The sequence below is a fragment of the Rousettus aegyptiacus genome, unplaced genomic scaffold (assembly GCF_014176215.1).
Source record: "Rousettus aegyptiacus isolate mRouAeg1 unplaced genomic scaffold, mRouAeg1.p scaffold_m13_p_6, whole genome shotgun sequence".
NCBI lineage: Eukaryota > Metazoa > Chordata > Mammalia > Chiroptera > Pteropodidae > Rousettus > Rousettus aegyptiacus.
The window spans coordinates 111,120,409-111,137,539 of NW_023416309.1; the positions used below are offsets into that span (position 1 = coordinate 111,120,409).

Here is a 17,131-nt window from a genome sequence, read left to right on the forward strand (position 1 = left end):
CTTCCGAAATCTGGTCTCACCTCAGAATCATCTCAAACATCCATCTGTTAACTTTCTGGTTATCTCTTTGAAAAAAGAAAAAAGTTCAGAAACCTGTACGTTAACAAAAACCTGGGCGGTATCTGCAGTTGGATTTATTTGTAAGTGGCACTTTTCCCTCCTGGGGGTGAGTGGTATCTGTTAGAAGGATTCCAAATAGGGTCGAAATGATTTTATTTAACATGCAGCAAAACAAGGGTGGCAGAGTTGTTATATCTAGTATAGCTGTTTGTCACAAAACAGTGACCTCAACAGTACCGAGTAACACTCATGAATAATTTTAATGTCTAAAGCTTATTGTAAAGATACATTTCCATGTAGTAATCCTAGAGATCTTTCCAGGGCTGTAGCAGCCAGTCTCTGGAAAGCTCTTAGATGTATTCCTTAAGTAGTGAAATCAATTCACTTTTGACCTAATAAAGCAGTGAAACCTGCTTGCTAAAGATGGTAGAGAAGGGGAAGATGACCTCTTGATAACGAACCCTGGCAAGGAAGAGGGAGGGATCAGGGAATGTTGCCTGTGCCACCTTCTCTTGGAGTTGGTGCTGAGCCCATCCAGCTGAGCGCTGTGCTCTTTCCCCAGCTGGTGGTTTTCTCTTTCCCGTTGCCCTGTGAGGCTCTGGAGTCTTGCACAAACTAGCAGGGGCTGAGCACTGTTGAAGCAGTAAGTTCCGGTGATTGAATTCAAGTGTGGCTCCTAATTTCACCACCTCTAGACCTGACATCTTGCTGACAGTACCCTCAGCAGCTGAGGACAGTTTCTGGGCAGCAGGTAAGGACTTAAGTCTGGTGCAGTATACCTCACCCTGAGGCTTCCTGTTCCTGACTATACGCCATACCACGGGCCATCTCGGGGAGGCCAAAGCAGGACAGAGAGAGTGGCAGGAGACGTCCTCCCCTTCAGAGACACGAAGGGCAAGACAGCAGTTTAGTTCGTGCCAAGCAAGAGGTAGTGAGTGGGTGGCCTGTTCCCACACTAGGAGGCACACTTTTCTCTGGAAGCTCTGAGTACCTGCTTCCAGAAGGGAAACACTGGTTCTTTCCCGTTTCTTTCCTATCCTTTAGTGTGGGCTGCCCTGAGGCCAAGCTCTGTTTCTAACAGGCTGAGAGCCACATCCTGCTGAGATGTCCATAGGACACAGCCTGCCACCACCAGGGACAAGCACGTACCATCCAGTGGTCGTTTCAGAATGACACCCATGGAAGGCAAGCACACCAAGTCCTCTTGTGCCCAGGCCCATCTGGGACAACTGGGCTTTGCCCACCTCCCTAGAGGTAGGAGTAGGAGCCTGCCAGCAGGGGACGCACAGAGTAGCAATGGGGGACATGAGGACATGGTCCTTGAGAAAGGACCCCAAGTCTCTTTAGAGACCTACTCCTTCGAGGCGTCAAGGGAAAAACCTACTTCAGCCTTGGGTCCATGTTCCCAGGGCGGCAGTGCAGAGTCTGGAGCCATATCCCACACGACAGTACATGGTCACTTCAAGTCACACAGGTAGAAAGAAACAGGTCCTTTTAAGGGGCCAAAGGAGAAGAGACCATCACAGCAGCAGCTCAGCTCCTGGCAGCAATGCCCAGGGCTCCTGTTCCATACCAAAGCTCTAAGCGCTGCAGTCAGGACATGGAAAATGGACCAGGAGAGCCCTCCCATCTTGGGGCAGCCTGCTTGGGTTTCAAAGTGGAGATGACGGCATCCTCTGGGGTCATAGGTTCCCCCATTGCTCCACAGGAGGGAACTGGTCCACCTCACCCACCTCCGTGCTCAGCTGCTCCCCCAGGGCGAAGGTCAGCCTATACCGAAGCCTTGCCTTCTCCTGCAACACAGGGGCAGCGTGTGAGACGCTATTACCCTCAGAGCTCTATCTGTGCCAATGTACAGGCCCTGCTCCCACCAGCCCATCCTCACTCAGCCACTGAACCAAGGTAGGGAAGGGACATGGCTTAATTTGACAATATCGTGACTCTTCTGGCTGGGAGGTGGTTGTCCCAAAGTAACAATAAGGGCCTTCAGGCTGGTTTCTGGCTCACCTTCAGTGGATTGGCCAGCAGCATGACTTGGGTGATAGCTGCAGGTGGCTGGATGGGGCTAAATGGAGAGAGTTCTGTCCCAGAGGGTGGCTGCAACTTCACTTTCATGGACTAAAGAGAAAGAGAGAAGCTCTTTGAAGAGATGGCAGCTGCCTGGAGATGGACACATGTATCATCAGAGTGGACACATGCTGTCGCCTGCTGCCTGCAGAGGCCCTCAATGAAGTAGGTTCCAGATGAAGGTACTGCCTGCCTCCACAAGCCCCAGGAAGCCAGGTACCTTGGGCACTGCGGCCTGCAGCACGATGCTCTTGATAGGCAAGGGAGCCGTGTTCAGCATGGACACCACCACCACCAGCACATCGGGCCGTCCGGGCGGACACTCCTTGGCAAAGTGGAAGAGGATGCGGAAGCCGTTTTTATCGTAGGCGGTCACGGGAAGGGCGCTGCCTGTAAGGAAGCGGCATGTGGGTATGGAAGGAGAGAGAAAGTCAGCAATACCCAACATGCCCTGGGGGTGCCTGCTGCCACCAAGTGTGGACAGCAGCAAAACCCTGTGGTGAGGAGGTTCCCTGAAGGAGTCTGGGAAAGAACCTGTCAGACCTTCACAAGAATGCACAGCAACAAGCAGAGGCCAAGACAAGAAGGGGAGTCGCAGCTGACTCTAAGGGCCACCAGAAGGAGAGCCTGTACCGACCCACCCCTCCCACTCCACACAACGCTCCGAGCTGTGTGTGGGCCCCGCTTCCCTTCCCGCCCCCCGCCTCCGACACCTACTAGGCTTGATGGATTCCAGGGGAACATGGACACTGGCCAGGGAAAGCTCAGGCCCCTTCACAGGGCTGCCCTGAGACGGGAAAACAGGTGGCTGGAAGAGAGGGCTGCCAGGCCCTGTGGAGAAGGGCAGGAGAGGCCTAGCTGAGGTGGTGGGGATCAGAGGGGAGGTGGCGGCCCCAGGGAAGAAGCTGGAGGAGACGGGTTTCACCAGGGCTGAGGTCCTGGGAGGCAGGAAGGATAAGGCAAGTCAGAAACCAGGCAGAGTTGCTATGTCAATCCCTCACACAGCTCCCCTCGCCCCCCACCCTAGCTTCCAGCCTGATGGATCAGACCAAAAGGGAGCATCCCCAAACCCTCTGGAGCTGCCTTTGCTTCTACCAAACCCAGGTGCAACCCTGCCCGACCCCACCTCTCCCACTTATTACGCTTTGGTGTCTAGAAGCTGATCGAGGGCATCCAGCTGGTGCAAGGTGCTGTCGCCCAAAGCTGAATGATGGTACCCAGGGACCGTGGGCTCGGCCTTTGGGGCTGAGGCTGGGGCCAGTCCAGTGGGGAACAAAACAGAAGCGCTGGCTGGGACCACAGGAACTGGGAAGGGGGGTGGCAGTGGAGCCTGGGAGTTGCCTATGGGGGCTGCTGAGGACGGGAGGTCAGGCCCATCTGAGGGGCTACAGCCAGCAGTCCCAAGTTTGGGGCTGAAGAAGTCCAGGTCCGACTGTTCGTTCTGTGAGGAAATGGAAAGTGTGAGTGAGCAAAGGGTACGGAGGGCTGCAGCCCGCTACCCCTGGCACCGTTGCTGGGGCCTTACTGCCGCCCCACTGGACTGGCAGCTGAGGACAAGGCCCCAGAGGGTAAGGGCAGCGGGGCTGCAGCCAACTGTAGCTGAGGACTAGTCAGGAAAAGATGCTAAGAAGCCAAGGTTTTTGAGTGCTCAGTGATGGCACCTGTGCCTACCTGGTACAGGGGCCACTGGCTGTTTCCAGCTGACTCTTTGGGAGGAGCACTGGGGGCCGGGTCAGTGAGGCCTGAGAACAGAGATGACCATGATGAGAAGAGGCTCCGGGCTAGGGCAGCCCTAGCCCCATCTCCCCAGAGGAAGGCTTAAACAACAAACATGATGTCTGACATCAGTGCATGGGGAAATGTTCCCCAGGCCACCTCCAAAGGGGACTCCTTACAGTTGGGGCTCCAGGGGAACAGCAAGACACTAGATCTACCACTTCTACCCTGGAGTCCACATACAGGCTGCCCTGGTGGCCTGAGGGACATTGAACTTGACTTTCCCTACAACTGAAGTTTCCTTCCAATCCTTGCTAGGCACATGGGGCACCCCCCTCGGGCTGCCACCCAATCCTGCAGCCATCTCCTACCAGCTCTGCCCGGAGCCGTTACAACCACCCCAGACGCACCCAGGCAGAGCAGTTCCTCGTCCAGCAAGCAGAGGGCGTTGCTAGTGTTGGGCCCTGGGGAGGCCTCGACCTGGCTGGACAAGCGGCTGCACCCAGGTCCTGAGGTCTGAGGAGGTGGAGGGAGGACAGGGATGCCAGAGGAGGGGGCTGCGGGGGCCAACACTGGGGACGAGCTGCTTGGTGCGTCCAACTCGGCCAGGTCGATGAGAGTGCCTTGGTTATTGGAGTGCTGGTTTCCTGGATGAGCAAACGGAAGGGGACAGGAATAATTAGGGGCCACCGAAGCGGCTGCACAGCAGAAGGCAAAACCCTGAGCAGAGCCTCTGACCTAATCCATGGGTACTCGTGCCAGGTGCACAAAGTAAAGTGAAGGCAGGTGGAGAAGACCCTGTCCATGTCCCCCGGCCTCAGGAGCTAGAGAACCTTTGGAATGGCTTAGAATCCCCTCGGGCCCTGTGGGCTGACGGGCTGGTCTGGAGGGATCCAGAATGGGAGACTGAAACATTTTACCCTCAGAGTCAGGCATGGTTGAGGCGGCCACCTCACCATTGATGACCTGCCCTTCGACGACTGTTTTATATGAGTTGATGACCCGGGAGAGGTGGTCACTGGCCTGCAGGATGTCCCCTAGAACAGAAAGAGACTTCTAATTCCTAGTCATGACAACTCGCCCACCACACACAAATCCAAATTCCTAGATGATCCCTGTCAACTAGTATACTTTTTACTCACCTAAACTATTGTCATTGTCCTCTGTCTCACTGGCTAGTTTGAATAATGTCCGCCTCTTGTTCTCACACCGATCAAACAGCTCCTGGAGGAGACCAGACAAAAATCAGCTACAAAGGCCATTGGAAGTCACCTAAATCAGCATTCATGCCCAGAAAATCACAGGCTCCTCTAATACCATGGTCAGTTACTGGCAAAGCTGGGCTCAGGGCACAAGTCCTCTGCTTCCAGCTTCCACCACACTATCATTCAAGATACCTGCCTAGATGGAGAAGTCGCCAGGATCGACACGAGGAAATATGTCCCTTCCTGCCTCCCTGCTGGCACATGCTCAGAATTCAGAGTATCCATGTGCCTGAGGTGCTGCGTTAGGGGAACAGGAGGGCCTCTGCAGAAGGCAAGGCCGAGATCAGGTCTGCAGAGTCACAGAGACTCATGTGTACATAGTTATTCTGCCCTAGGTAAGTAGTAGGTCATGGCTTGTGTAAAATAGGGGTGTCAACTCCCCGACCTGGCTGCTGTGCTGATTAACAGGGGACCATCAGGTGCATAAGCAGTGTCTTAAACAGAACAGGTACTCAGCAAAGGCTGGCTCCCTTTCCCGGAGCCCAGCTCTAGAGGGGGGCCTACCTTCATGAGCTCTTTATCTGCCTCTGAAGACTCCTCTTTGCTGTAATGAAGCAGCATCTCGCTGAGCAGCTTCACGTTGTTATTAACCTCCTCTAAAGTGTGCAGACGCTTGGTCACCTTTTGGATCCGTGCCTCGTCCTACATAAAAGGATCAGGGAGGAAGCTCAACCAGACTCGTCCCACTGACCCCCAGAAGGGTCACACCTTACCACAGGACACAAGCAGAGGCCAGCTCCCCTGGAAGCTCTCAATGTCTGGTTCTTGGGAACCACAACCTCAGAGCCAACATAGTTTTTTTTTTAAGGCACCAGCCCTCCACCACCCCCAAACTTGGCCCCATCCACTCTACTCCTCTACTCCATTCTCCAGCCTCTCCAGGTGAGGGCTGGTGGTGGGGGGCAAACAGCAGGCCTAACGCCAAGGGAAGGGACTTCTGCTTTCTCGAGCTCCTGCATCCCATGCCCCAGGGCCCAGGGCCCACTCACTTCCTTCACCATGGACTTGATGAGCTTGTTGGCCTCTTGCAGGTCATCAGGGTTTTTGCTTTTCAACAGCTTGGCTAAAAGCTGGAAGAGGAGGGTATCAAAGGTGAAGGGAAAGGCAGCGGCCCACCTGGGGAGACCCCAGAGGAAGTGGAGTTCCCCGCGGCACCGAGCGAGACCTCGTCTGAGGACTCTGCAGACTGGGGTGCGCTGTACCTTGGATTTCTCCTCATCGTCAAAAACAGGGTTTTTGGGACGAGGTGGAGGAGAGGGGATCAGTGTCCTGTCCATAGGGATCAGCGGGTCAGACTGCACTATGCCTGAAAGGTGACACAAGAGACAGAGTGTTTGCTCAGGCGGAGGTAGCCTTGCTGCCCTCCCTCACACAGCAGGGGCACATCCCTGTGATCGGGGCCTGCACCGTGGGGGCAGAGCGAGCAGGCTCCGCAACCCTTGTCCCAGCAAACCCTAGCCAAGCCCTCCCCCTTGTCTTCCGGAGGGAGGAAGGGACAAAGCCTGGGGATGGCAGACACGCCTTCATCCTTCCTGGCCCTGGTCGGCCCCTCAGGCTGCGTGGAGGCTAAGGGAGGGTGGGCACATACCCTGTCTCTTCAGCATGTGGTAGGCATCCTTGATCTTTGATTCTTCCGGCAGGGCCAACGTCCAGCTATACAGCAGCTCAATAATCTTGGTCTTCACTTTCTCAGACACCCTGTCCCCGAGGTACTAAGAAGCAAAAGGAAAAGGGGAAGCCTCGAAACTGCAGTCTGGAGGCAGACACAGCAGGAAGGCGCTCACACAGTAGAGAACGGTTGCTAATAAGCTACAGTCCTCAGCCTTGTGGGAAACCGGCAGGGATCAGGTCAGGGAGACAGCACAGGAGGGGGACAAGAGGAAACGACCTGAGGCAGAGCTGTGTCCATATGGGACCCAGTCTGTGGTTAGGCAAGGGGCCGGGAGCTCGTCACTGAACTTCCATGCACAATCTGCCAGAAACTACTTTCCATCTCAAAGGAGTTAATGAGAACGTCTTTAGTAGGGAAAACTGTTCCCTCCGCTTTGAGTGCGTGCCCAGAGTTTAGACATCAGCGAGCAGCAGAACTGAGCGGCCAAGTAACGAGGGAGGCCAGGTCCTCGTATCCACAAGATCAGCCAAAGAAAAGTGCTGTCACCAGGAGCCCAAAGGCCTACGATACACAGGCTGCTGCCACGTCACCTGTCACATTTAGGCTGGGGCTGCCTGTCCCTGTAGCCTGTATGGTCATCCTGCTACCCTCAGGACCTAGCTCTACGGAGAGGACACAGAATCTCAGATCCATGGAGATGCTGGCTGTGCAGTGAAAGCCAGGAAAATGGGAGAAGGAGAAACACAAAAGAAGTTCCTAGAATTGAGGAAACTGCCCCTGACTGACCTTTGGAGAGACGACTTTGATTAATTCATTCAAAAACCGGAACTTTCCCACTTCGTTATGAAACCTCCTCCCACAATTCTTCATACACGCCTCCAGCACCTGTAGCCACAAAGGAGGGGCGCTCAGTGGGCAGGTGTCTGGGTGGGACACGTGGGGCACGCACTGAGCCAGGCCCCTGCATGTAGACAGCGCGGAATAAACATTCGCTTAGGGAAGGAACTGATAAGAGCTGCGGGCACCCTGCGCCCCTCGCACAGCTCTTCTGGCGAAGCTCAGCGGGGGCAGAAGGAGCGCGGACGGCACGGCAAACGCAGGCTCGGGTCTGCCCTCGTATTTCACGGATGAGGAAAGCGAGGCCCAGAGAAAGTTCCTCTGACTCAAGGTTCAGGGTTCTGTCCACAGCTGATCGACGTTTTGGGGAGATGGGAGATAATGTTTAAATTTTTCCTTCATTTTAGGTGGCATGGCATTTTCCTTCCCCCCGCTTCTATTTTCTTCTGGAGCACATAATACTACCTGAGGATTTCCCGTGCCTGCCGCTTATGCCAAGGAGTGCTCCACCTCCGTGCTCCCTTTCTTGGCTTCGTCTTCGCAGAGCAAGGTTTTTCAGCCCTGCCACTGAGGCATTTTGACCAGGCATTCTTTGTTGTGGAAGCTAATCCTGTGCCTTATAGGATTTTCAGCAACATCCCTGGCCTCTCCCCACTAGATGCCATTAGCGCCTCCTGACGTGTGACAGCCAAAAGTGTCCCCAGGTATTGACAAATGTCCCCTGGGGGGCAAAACCGCCCCAGTTGAGCACCACCATTTTAAGGCCTTTGCTCTGAGGCGAGCACGACAGAGGCGTGCACGTGGGCCGTGTAAGTGCCCTTCCATGACCATTTCCTCATTCCCAGAGAGAACCCTGGGAATCCTCTGGTTTAGGAGTGAGCCTGGAGGCACCCACGTGCTGTGCACGGCTCTGCTTCCTGAACCTTCTTAGTCCGAATAAATACTAAGATCCACCCGTTGGTGTGATGTCCTCACTAGTAACCAGCACTGTTTTTACCTACGGAACAAACCATACTCACCTTGCTTTTCTTCTGTTAGCCAACTCTTAACTGGCAAGACAGCTCTGTCAGCACCTCTTCAAGAAGCCTTCTCTGAGCCCTGCCCTGGGCTCAGGGTCCTGCCTCTGGCTCCCTCCCTTAGCCACTCCGCTCCTCCCACTACACCATGTGGCCATGCCAGCAGGGACTGCACTGTAGACATCTCTGAAGCCTCAGTGCCTGGCACAAGGGCACATACATTTGTTAAACGGCTGAATGAACATATTCCAGATATAGCTCGTTTGTATCAAGGAATATCAGCTGGCTTAGGGCATGAACCCCGAAAACCTCAGAGAACCCAGTGGGTGCATGAGAAAATGCCTGGGCTCGTGAAGATTCCCTATCAGAATGAGAAACCTACCGTCAGGGCCTGGACTGCCTCCCATTCCTGCGGAGACTGGATCTTATGCGCCAGCAGTCGGACCGCTATCTGTGGCCTGGGAGACAAGCAGACCACACTTTCAGACACTGACCTTGAGGCCACGTGGCTAGCCCTCCTTGGACTGTTTTTAACTTTTCCCTAACAGGTGTGAGACTCACCCTTCAAGCTCTTTGTTGATCTGATCACAGAAGCCGATAATGTATTCCCAGTCCTCCTGGCGGTTGGAAGGATTGGTGGCTTTATCTTGGGACAGAACAAAGAGGAGGACAATTGTTATAAAGAGCAAGGGAGACACAATGGAAGGTTCCTTCACAATGTTTAGGCATTGATGTGAAAATGTTTGTTTCCAAACTTCTCTAATAGAGAAGCCTGACAGTTCAGTCAGGCAGTGAGTCACGTACGAATGTCCAGTCTTTTGAACGTCACGAATGAAAGAGAAAGCAAATCTCAGCCTCACGGAGCTTAGAGTAGATCAGGATCAATAGAATACAAATAATTATAAACACAAACGACTAAAATATTCAAACGGATACCTATATAAAATGTTTACTTCAGCAAATAAATACAGCTAACTCTACATAAAAATAAGCTAGGTGTTAAGCAAGTAGGGATGATCAAGAAGTGTTTCCTAGAGAAAATGAAGCAGAAGATACTTGATAAAAAATACACAAACTCAGAAAACACATTTCCTACATACCTTTCAAAAACTTTTTCAAGACCTAACTTTCCTGGATGCTTTAAATGTTTTAAATTTTAGATGTTTTTAAATTGCACACGATACTCATCATTTTAAGTTAAGCCACATTTCCTGAACCTCACTAAGCATCAATCATCATGCTCTCTCTCCTTGGGGTCCCAGAAACAGAATCCGAGCCTGAGTGCATTCAGTGCTCTCAACATTAATTGGTTTTCCATGATCAAGGGCGAAGACAAGCGTCAGACAGTTCTCAGAGGGTCCAGGTGCCAAATGCGAAGTCTCCTAATTCCTGATGCGGGTCCTCTTTTTCCTGTTAGCTCCAGAACTGCGCTTACAAAGGATGGCCCCAGCCCAGGGTGGTTAAATGTGTTCCCATCTCTGATTCAGATCTTGGAGTCTGACTCTTCTAGAAAGCACTCTCAAGCTTTTTGCTAAATTTAGGGCTGCAGGTTCAGAAGACAAATGGAAGGCAGGAGGCGTATATCCTTTTTAAACACGCATGCTCCGCCTGCAGATTCCACAAGGGCCAAAAACAGAGCCGCAGAGGCTTGAAGAAGCCCCTCCCAACGAGGGTGTTGTAGGAGTTCCTGAATTCTGATTTCTCGTGACTGTTAAGTTCCTTTTTCCCTAACACTAAAAATCACTAGCTCCCAAATCATAACAGGGACTCCCTGGACCCCCCACTCGACCCCCGCCCCAGGGCTCTGAGCCACAAGAGGTCAGCAGACGCCACGCGGAGGCAGAGGGAAGCCTGCAGCACCGGCCTGCCAGGCAGTGTTCCTGCTCTGGCTGCGAGAAGGTTCTGATGGTTCAGGTTCATATCTGGAGGAAAAGAGAGACGTCTGTCCTTAATCTCAAAGAGAAAATTAACAGCAGACCCTTCAAAATGTCGAGCTTGAAGAGAGATTAATTCTATCAAGAGTGGCTATTAATTGTCACAGTGGCCTACTAGCTGTCACCTTCCAGAGAATCCTGGTCTTTCCCATCAGTTGTCTGAAATGTTCTCAGGTGTTGGAGTGGCTTTGTTACTAACCTCTATCATCTGAGATGCTTGACGTTCTCACATGACATTAAGATGGCCAAAACTAAGATGGTTTGAGGAGCCATGCCCGCCCCCATTGCTATCATTTTCAGAACAGTCACATACCTCATAGTATAAGAAAAAGCAGCCCACTCACTTCCACTATTTGCAACAGGAAAGTATCTTCCAAATATGGAGTCAGCTGTGCCCCCTCCCACGTACACCAGCAATGGGCATTCACCAAACACTATTATTCCCAGGCCTGCTAGAATTCCAGCAGCATTTCTGCTTCCAAGAATATACCTGCTTATTTCACTATGTTCAAATTCTTTAGAATTTCGCTTTCTTTCACCTTGGTAGCCCTTTCTACTGAAAACCTGTAGGGGGCGCTCTGCCTATACCTGGTTTCAGCAATTTTCAGTCCCATTTCTGAGTATCTCCTCCAGCTCTCCAGCTCAGAAAGCAGAACTCAATCGCCCACAGGAACTGGAAGGAATCTCTGGGGATCATTCTAGGTGACTAGATCTCTTCATCTGCCCACTGCCTCCCCTGGCAGACGCACACAACCTTCTACACACTCAACATTCTCTGTCGCCTAGCTCAGAGGTGACACCAGAGCCTCCCCAGCAGACCCTGCCTTCTAGAACCAGGCCCCTGGGATCTCTTCTGATTCAAGGTTTCTATAGTCAGGTCTCTGTTGAAAGCTTTATTCCCTTCTGTTTCTGTGCCTCTAGATTTTCCATCACTAGCCTTGACTGTCGTGGGACTTCAAAAGGTCAAGTAGAAATGGAAACAGCAGCATTGGCTACCCGCTCCCAACATGGCTCAGACATTCCAGAGACAAGTTCTATGTAGCAGATGAGTTAGAAATAAGCAGAGGCCAAAACAAGGGATGCAAAGGGAGTAGAGAGTCAATCTCCATTGCTAGGGTCTTGAATCAACAGAGACTGAGGCCAATCACCGTCTTTGTTAAGCACTCACAGAAAATTATGTAAGTCGCACGGCAGGCCCTAGAGGGCCTACAGAAAAAGGACAAGACCTGGATCAGCCCCTCGAGGAGGTTGTGCTCTTCTGCTGCAACACATGAGACATAACCAGAACCAAACACAAGACAGTGTGTAATTATCAGTGCTACTTTGGTACACGGATCAGTCTAAAAACAAACTCTTCACTTCTCCTTCCTGACTTCCCTCTTTCTGTAAATGGTGCCGCCATTCGAAACCTCCTCGCCCAAGCACTGGTTCATTTACTTGGTACAGTTCACACCATTAAGTGGTAAGAACTGTGAAGGTGAACAGAAAATAAGAATGGAAGGCATCTTGACACGGCCCCACATGTCACTCTAATGGGAAAGGGTCAAAGGCCAGTCTTAGCCCTACAGATGCTCCCAGATAAACCTATCATAAGTTGAAAATATCGTAAGTCGAACATGCATTTTATACACCTAACCTACCGAACATCATAGCTTAGTCTAGCCTACCTTCAAAGTGCTCAGAACACAATATCCAAAAAAACACTGGCAACACAGTACACTGTAGAATATCAGTTGTTTACCCTCAAGACCACCGGGCTGACTGGGAGCCGCGGCTTGCTGGTGCTGCCCAGCATCAGTATTCCGCCAGATACCACTGGCCAACATGGCTCGAAATTCAAAATGTGAAGTACAGTTTCTACTGAATGCTTATCACTTTCACACCATCATAAAATCAAAAAATTGTGTCTAACCATTGTAAGTCAGGGACCACCTGCAGTCTTGACAGGTGGTCCCTTGCCACTACTGCATTCCCCCACACCAGCTCCACTCTTCCTCAGAAACAGATCTGTCTCTCTCTTATTTCAAAATATAACTCTAAATCTAGCCTATGAAACTCAGCCAAGGTCACTTAAATTACTCCAATGTCCCCCTTAGTATCTGTGAATCAAACCAATTCCAGTGTGGTTATATCCAGTTGGGTGGCCCTGGGCAAGGGGTTTGATCAGGGTCAGGTGTCCTCTTTTTGTGAAATTGTGACAGCAATCTTGGCTTCACTAGAATACGTGATAAATAAATTAAATGAATATCTTTGGAGCACTTTGAGCTCCTTGGAGGGCAGTTCCATCATACAGAAAACTATGTGACCTGCCTGCAACTGAAGATTTTGCAAATGTAACCTAGGTTCGGCCACCCCAAGGACAATTAATTGGAGGAAACAGCCATCACCTCCAAGAACCTGGAGGCTCCAGTAAATAAGAAATCTCTGCAAAAAATATCTAGGCATCCTACCGGCCTCCTCGGCTTGTCCAACTCTGTCCTCAATTAGAGGCCTCCAGGAGTCTCCTCTAGCAGGCCGGGGTCCTTAGCTTTGTTCAGAATGGGTTACCAACAAATGAATCTTTAAGATGTTCGCGGCAGTACAGATTTAAACCCTATTTTAGTCACTGCAGGAAAAAGGTATACAGCTCTGTTCTTCTACCTCGGGATTTCTCTCACTTCGACTAGTCTGCCTGCGCGAAGCGATCACTTCTCCTCGGATACATGGTCACAATTCTGAAGCTGTGTATAATCAGCGGCACCCACCACTCCCGGAGTTTCAGCCCAAATGCAGAGCTCTTCCCTTCGTCAGAGACTGAGCCGAAGGGACCCGAGAGTCACAGCCGCCCGCGGTCCCACAACAATCTCCCTACAGCGCCGATGCATGTCAGCCGGAATCACTTGGCTGTCACTTTCCCAGAGCCCGCGAGACCCGGACAGGACCCGAGCTCACGCCGACGCGCGTGGGAGAGGAAGGAGGCGCCGCAGCACTGGGAGCAGGTGCCGGGCGGGAGCCAGGCGCCCTGCCGGGGAAGGGGCGTGATCGCGGAATGCTCGCGGCGGGGGCTGCCAGGCGGGCGGGGCCCCGGGACGCGCAGTAGGGGTGCAGAGAGGGGCAGCTTCGGGGCTCGAGGGCAGGCAGAAGCGGCCGCGGATACTCACTCAGCCAGGACTCCAGACTCTCCCCTTCCGCCTCCGCCATATTGCAGCCTCCCGGGCCGGCCCCGCGGCCTCAAACCTCGCGACAACCGGCAGGAGAGGGGCCGGGGCGGGGTCTGCATGGGGGCCTGAGGCAAGCGAGCGCTGCTACCAAGGTTCGCGCCAGACTGCGATGGTTAACGAGAGGGGAACTGTTTCTTCTTGACTCCTCCCTTTGGACATCGGAGTGAGAGACTCTTAACGCCCAGATTAATGGGGTGATGCGCAGGTTTAGGACCCTGTCGAGCCTTTTTCCCGGTTTCCGTCACTTGCTCAGGCACGCCGAGGGCAGTTCTTGAGGGGTCCTCGTGGCGAGCCAAGATGGCTGCCCCCGCGGTGAAGTCTGTGCGCGGGTGGCCGGGCCTAGCGCTGGGCCTGCAGAGTGCTGTCCGGCGGCTTCCAGGGTGAGAGGGCAGCTGAGGGTCCGCTTGGGTCTTCACGGGGACACCTGCGGGGAAGGAAAGAGACCACACGCAGGCCGCGCGGGGGCCTGGAGGGAGCCTGCGGCCGAGGGTCCAAGGGTCTTCAGTAGCTGCGTGACTTTGGGCCAATCTGAAGGCATAGTGATTGCCCCCTGCCCGAGGGGGTTCTAACTGGGAGCTGAAAGTGTAGTCTGGCTGAAGAGCTCAGAGCTGGGGTTTTCTGTGTTGGGAGGTGGGAGGAGAGATGCATAAGCGGGGTGCTTTCCTGAAGTTCAAGGGCCTGTCCTTACCGTTGCCACTTGACGAGGAGGAGACTTTTCTGGCCTGTTAGGGGAGGTCCTCCTACCTGTTGGGATAAGAGTCCGAATTATTGTGGCTCAGGTTTGGCTAGCGGTCTGCGCGCCCCTCTCCCTGGCGGATTGGCAGACATGCCGATTGTTAAGTCAAGGCTTTTCACTTGTGGTGTCAGCTTTTGCCTGCCTCCCCTCCCCTCACCCCACCCCCTCGCCCAGGTTAACCCAGGTGAGGTGGAGCCGCTATGGTCCTGAATACAGGGATCCCCAGATTGACAAGGAATATTACCGCAAGCCCTTGGCCGAGCTGACTGAGGAGGAGAAGTTTGATCGGGAGCTCAGGAAGACTCAGCTTATTAAAGCTGCCCCGGCAATGAAAACAAGCTCGGTGTTTGAAGACCCATTGATCAGGTTAGATGGAAACACTTGTGTGCCCCTGGGACAATACTAGGGAGGCTCTACATTAAGGATTCTGTGATACAGCCTTGGAAAGCTAAACATGTTGCTTTTCTCCTTGAAGTAAATTCACCAACATGATGATGAAAGGAGGAAACAAAGTACTGGCCAGATCTCTCATGACACAGGTAAATGGTACCTCTCTCCTGTCATCTCTTTCCTCTAACTTTGTACTTGGCTCTTTCAGTTTAGCATAGAAAAGAATGGATTCATATACTTGCCATTAAAATTAACTTCCCTGTATATGTGTACTGTGGTGGGGTCTTTAATGAAGTGCTGCAGGAGTCAGTAACTGCCATGTCACCACCTCCAATCAGAAATCTTAGCCCACTCCTTCTGTCCTAGTCCAGGAAAGAGGGAGGCACTTAAGAACTTTGTCTTTAAAGTGCTGAGGGAGGAGCTGCCCTGCTTCAGAAGAGGGAGATAATGGGAGTCAAGGACAAGATACTAGCTCGGCTGGGTAAACCTTTTAGGAAGCCTGGGGCAACCTCTTCTACTGATCTCTTCGCAGACTCTGGAAGCCGTGAAAAGGAAGCAGTTTGAGAAGTACCATGCCGCTTCTGCAGAGGAACGGGAAACCATTGAACGCAACCCCTACACCATCTTCCACCAAGCACTGAAAAACTGTGAGCCTGTGATTGGGCTGGTACCCATCCTCAAGGGTGGCCATTTCTACCAGGTGAGTGGTTAGGGCAGAGAAAGCAGGCTGCCCACATATGTGATGAGATGGGGGGAGGGGTTCTTGAGGTGGAGGGCCCAGAGTTGGGCTAAGATCGATAGCTTTCTAGGGACCAGGGACTGTCGGCATCTGATTATCTGAGTCCCATAGTGTGAAAATTATGGGCAGAAAATGGAAAAGGGAGCAAAAAAGTACCCAAGTGACCTCTTCTGGACCCCCTTCTCCCACTTCTATCCAGCATCTTGTGTTCTAATCTATAAACTTGTGGTGAAGGACTGTGTTTGTACCTCATTTTTACACACCAGTGTCTAGCGTAGCGCTTGACCTGTAACTGGTGCCTCATCACAATTTGTCGAACTGAACTAGATCCCTCGATTATAGTATTTAATTATATTTCAGTGTAAACTCCATAAAGGTGGAGACTTTCTCAATTAATGTCCATGTTGCTAGGATCTGGCATGATATCTGGCACATACTGGGTGCCTAGAAAATTATTCTTGGGCAAGAGGGTCTTGTTTTTTGGTGCCCATCATCTGAGTTGGCTAAGTCACCCCAGGTGATAGGACTACCCAGTTGGTTCTGATATCAACTTGTCTGAGCCTCCATTTACAGGTGAAAGAAATCAGTGCTTAATGAGCATTAGCTCAATGAATGCCTCTTATATTTGCCACACTGAGGTCACCCAAGGGTGAGGGAAGCTTGAAGAGGAAAAGACAGGTCCTCCCTCTCCTCAGGAGCCTTGCTAGGACTGGCTCAGAGGCATCCCGTGGCCACTCCTTAGAGCTCATGGAGGCTGCAGCCCTGGCGCACGCTTGAACCGACTTGCCCACATCCTGTCTTGCCCAGGTCCCCGTGCCACTAGCTGACCGGCGTCGCCGCTTCCTGGCCATGAAGTGGATGATCACTGAGTGCAGGGAGAAGAAGCACCGGCGGATGCTGATGCCAGAGAAGCTGTCGCATGAGCTGCTGCAGGCTTTTCACAACCAGGGCCCCGTGGTTAAGAGGAAGCACGACATGCACAAGATGGCGGAGGCCAACCGTGCCCTGGCGCACTACCGCTGGTGGTAGCTGGAGGGAGAGGCTCCAGGAGGGGCCGGGGCTCTGTGGGTCGAGGATGTGGTTCCTTTTAAGGGCGGGCGGGCCGGCCTCACTGGAACACTGTTTGTTGCTTGTTAGTCTGTTCTTTCTGGGCCAAACTCGCTTTCCGTGCCCTATCTCCTTGCAAAGAGGGGACACATCGCCTCGGATTTCCCCCACGAAACTTAGGGGTCATCCGGCCTTCTCTTCCCTGCGCTTGGGATGGACGTTTGAGTGACACAAAAGGAAGCAGTTTTAGTGTCAGAAAGGTTTATTAGAAAACTCTCACCCTGAACTGGTGTAGCCTGCGATGCGGTACTGCCCTTCGTTAAAACCAACTGGAAGAAATACACTCTTTTCCAAAGTGGTCTATGCAAAATGTATAAGAAGCAGTTTCTGGTGTGACTTGGGGTCCGAGCTTCTGCCCCTTGACATTTCCATCTCACCAGTGGTTAAGGGCACCCATTTTACAGATGGGTAAACTGAGGCACCAAGCTAGCTACTGCACCAGTGGTTTACAC

The 17,131-nt window shown here is 52.4% G+C and overlaps 2 protein-coding genes across 3 annotated transcripts; one reads left to right on the top strand and one right to left on the bottom strand.

Moving 5' to 3' along the window:
* Nucleotides 1-114: 114 nt before the first annotated feature.
* GGA3 (golgi associated, gamma adaptin ear containing, ARF binding protein 3) lies at nucleotides 115-13,797 on the bottom strand. 2 transcript variants are annotated; one of them, XM_036222884.1, is made up of 17 exons: nucleotides 13,648-13,797; nucleotides 9,135-9,219; nucleotides 8,956-9,031; nucleotides 7,507-7,605; nucleotides 6,697-6,820; nucleotides 6,311-6,414; nucleotides 6,098-6,178; nucleotides 5,613-5,750; nucleotides 4,986-5,067; nucleotides 4,764-4,880; nucleotides 4,254-4,490; nucleotides 3,799-3,869; nucleotides 3,270-3,568; nucleotides 2,845-3,065; nucleotides 2,348-2,517; nucleotides 2,068-2,178; nucleotides 115-1,853 (listed from the first exon to the last, which is right to left on the bottom strand). In XM_036222884.1, exons 1-17 carry the CDS (start codon nucleotides 13,685-13,687, stop codon nucleotides 1,743-1,745), a joined length of 2,166 nt encoding a protein of 721 aa, XP_036078777.1. In that variant the 5' UTR covers nucleotides 13,688-13,797; the 3' UTR covers nucleotides 115-1,742. The 2 variants fall into 2 exon arrangements, with proteins under 2 accessions (XP_036078777.1, XP_036078778.1); XM_036222885.1 differs by lacking the exon at nucleotides 13,648-13,797 and adding an exon at nucleotides 13,252-13,573.
* Nucleotides 13,798-13,813: 16 nt separating this feature from the next.
* On the top strand, nucleotides 13,814-16,993 carry MRPS7 (mitochondrial ribosomal protein S7). Its single transcript, XM_016132529.2, has 5 exons — nucleotides 13,814-14,087; nucleotides 14,618-14,809; nucleotides 14,919-14,982; nucleotides 15,366-15,533; nucleotides 16,380-16,993. The coding sequence occupies exons 1-5, from the start codon at nucleotides 14,005-14,007 to the stop codon at nucleotides 16,599-16,601; spliced, it is 729 nt and encodes a 242-aa protein (XP_015988015.1). The 5' UTR covers nucleotides 13,814-14,004; the 3' UTR covers nucleotides 16,602-16,993.
* Nucleotides 16,994-17,131: the final 138 nt, after the last annotated feature.

Coding starts and splice junctions, on each gene's coding strand:
- GGA3 (XM_036222884.1), bottom strand. CDS start 13,687: ATGGCGGAGGCGGAAGGGGAGAGTCTGGAGTCCTGGCTGA. Junction 5,751..6,097: donor TCAAGTCCATGGTGAAGGAA/GTGAGTGGGCCC, acceptor CCTTTTATGTAG/GACGAGGCACGGATCCAAAA. Junction 1,854..2,067: donor TGCTGGCCAATCCACTGAAG/GTGAGCCAGAAA, acceptor CCTGTGTTGCAG/GAGAAGGCAAGGCTTCGGTA.
- MRPS7 (XM_016132529.2), top strand. CDS start 14,005: ATGGCTGCCCCCGCGGTGAAGTCTGTGCGCGGGTGGCCGGGCCTAGCG. Junction 14,810..14,918: donor TTTGAAGACCCATTGATCAG/GTTAGATGGAAA, acceptor TTCTCCTTGAAG/TAAATTCACCAACATGATGA. Junction 14,983..15,365: donor CCAGATCTCTCATGACACAG/GTAAATGGTACC, acceptor ATCTCTTCGCAG/ACTCTGGAAGCCGTGAAAAG.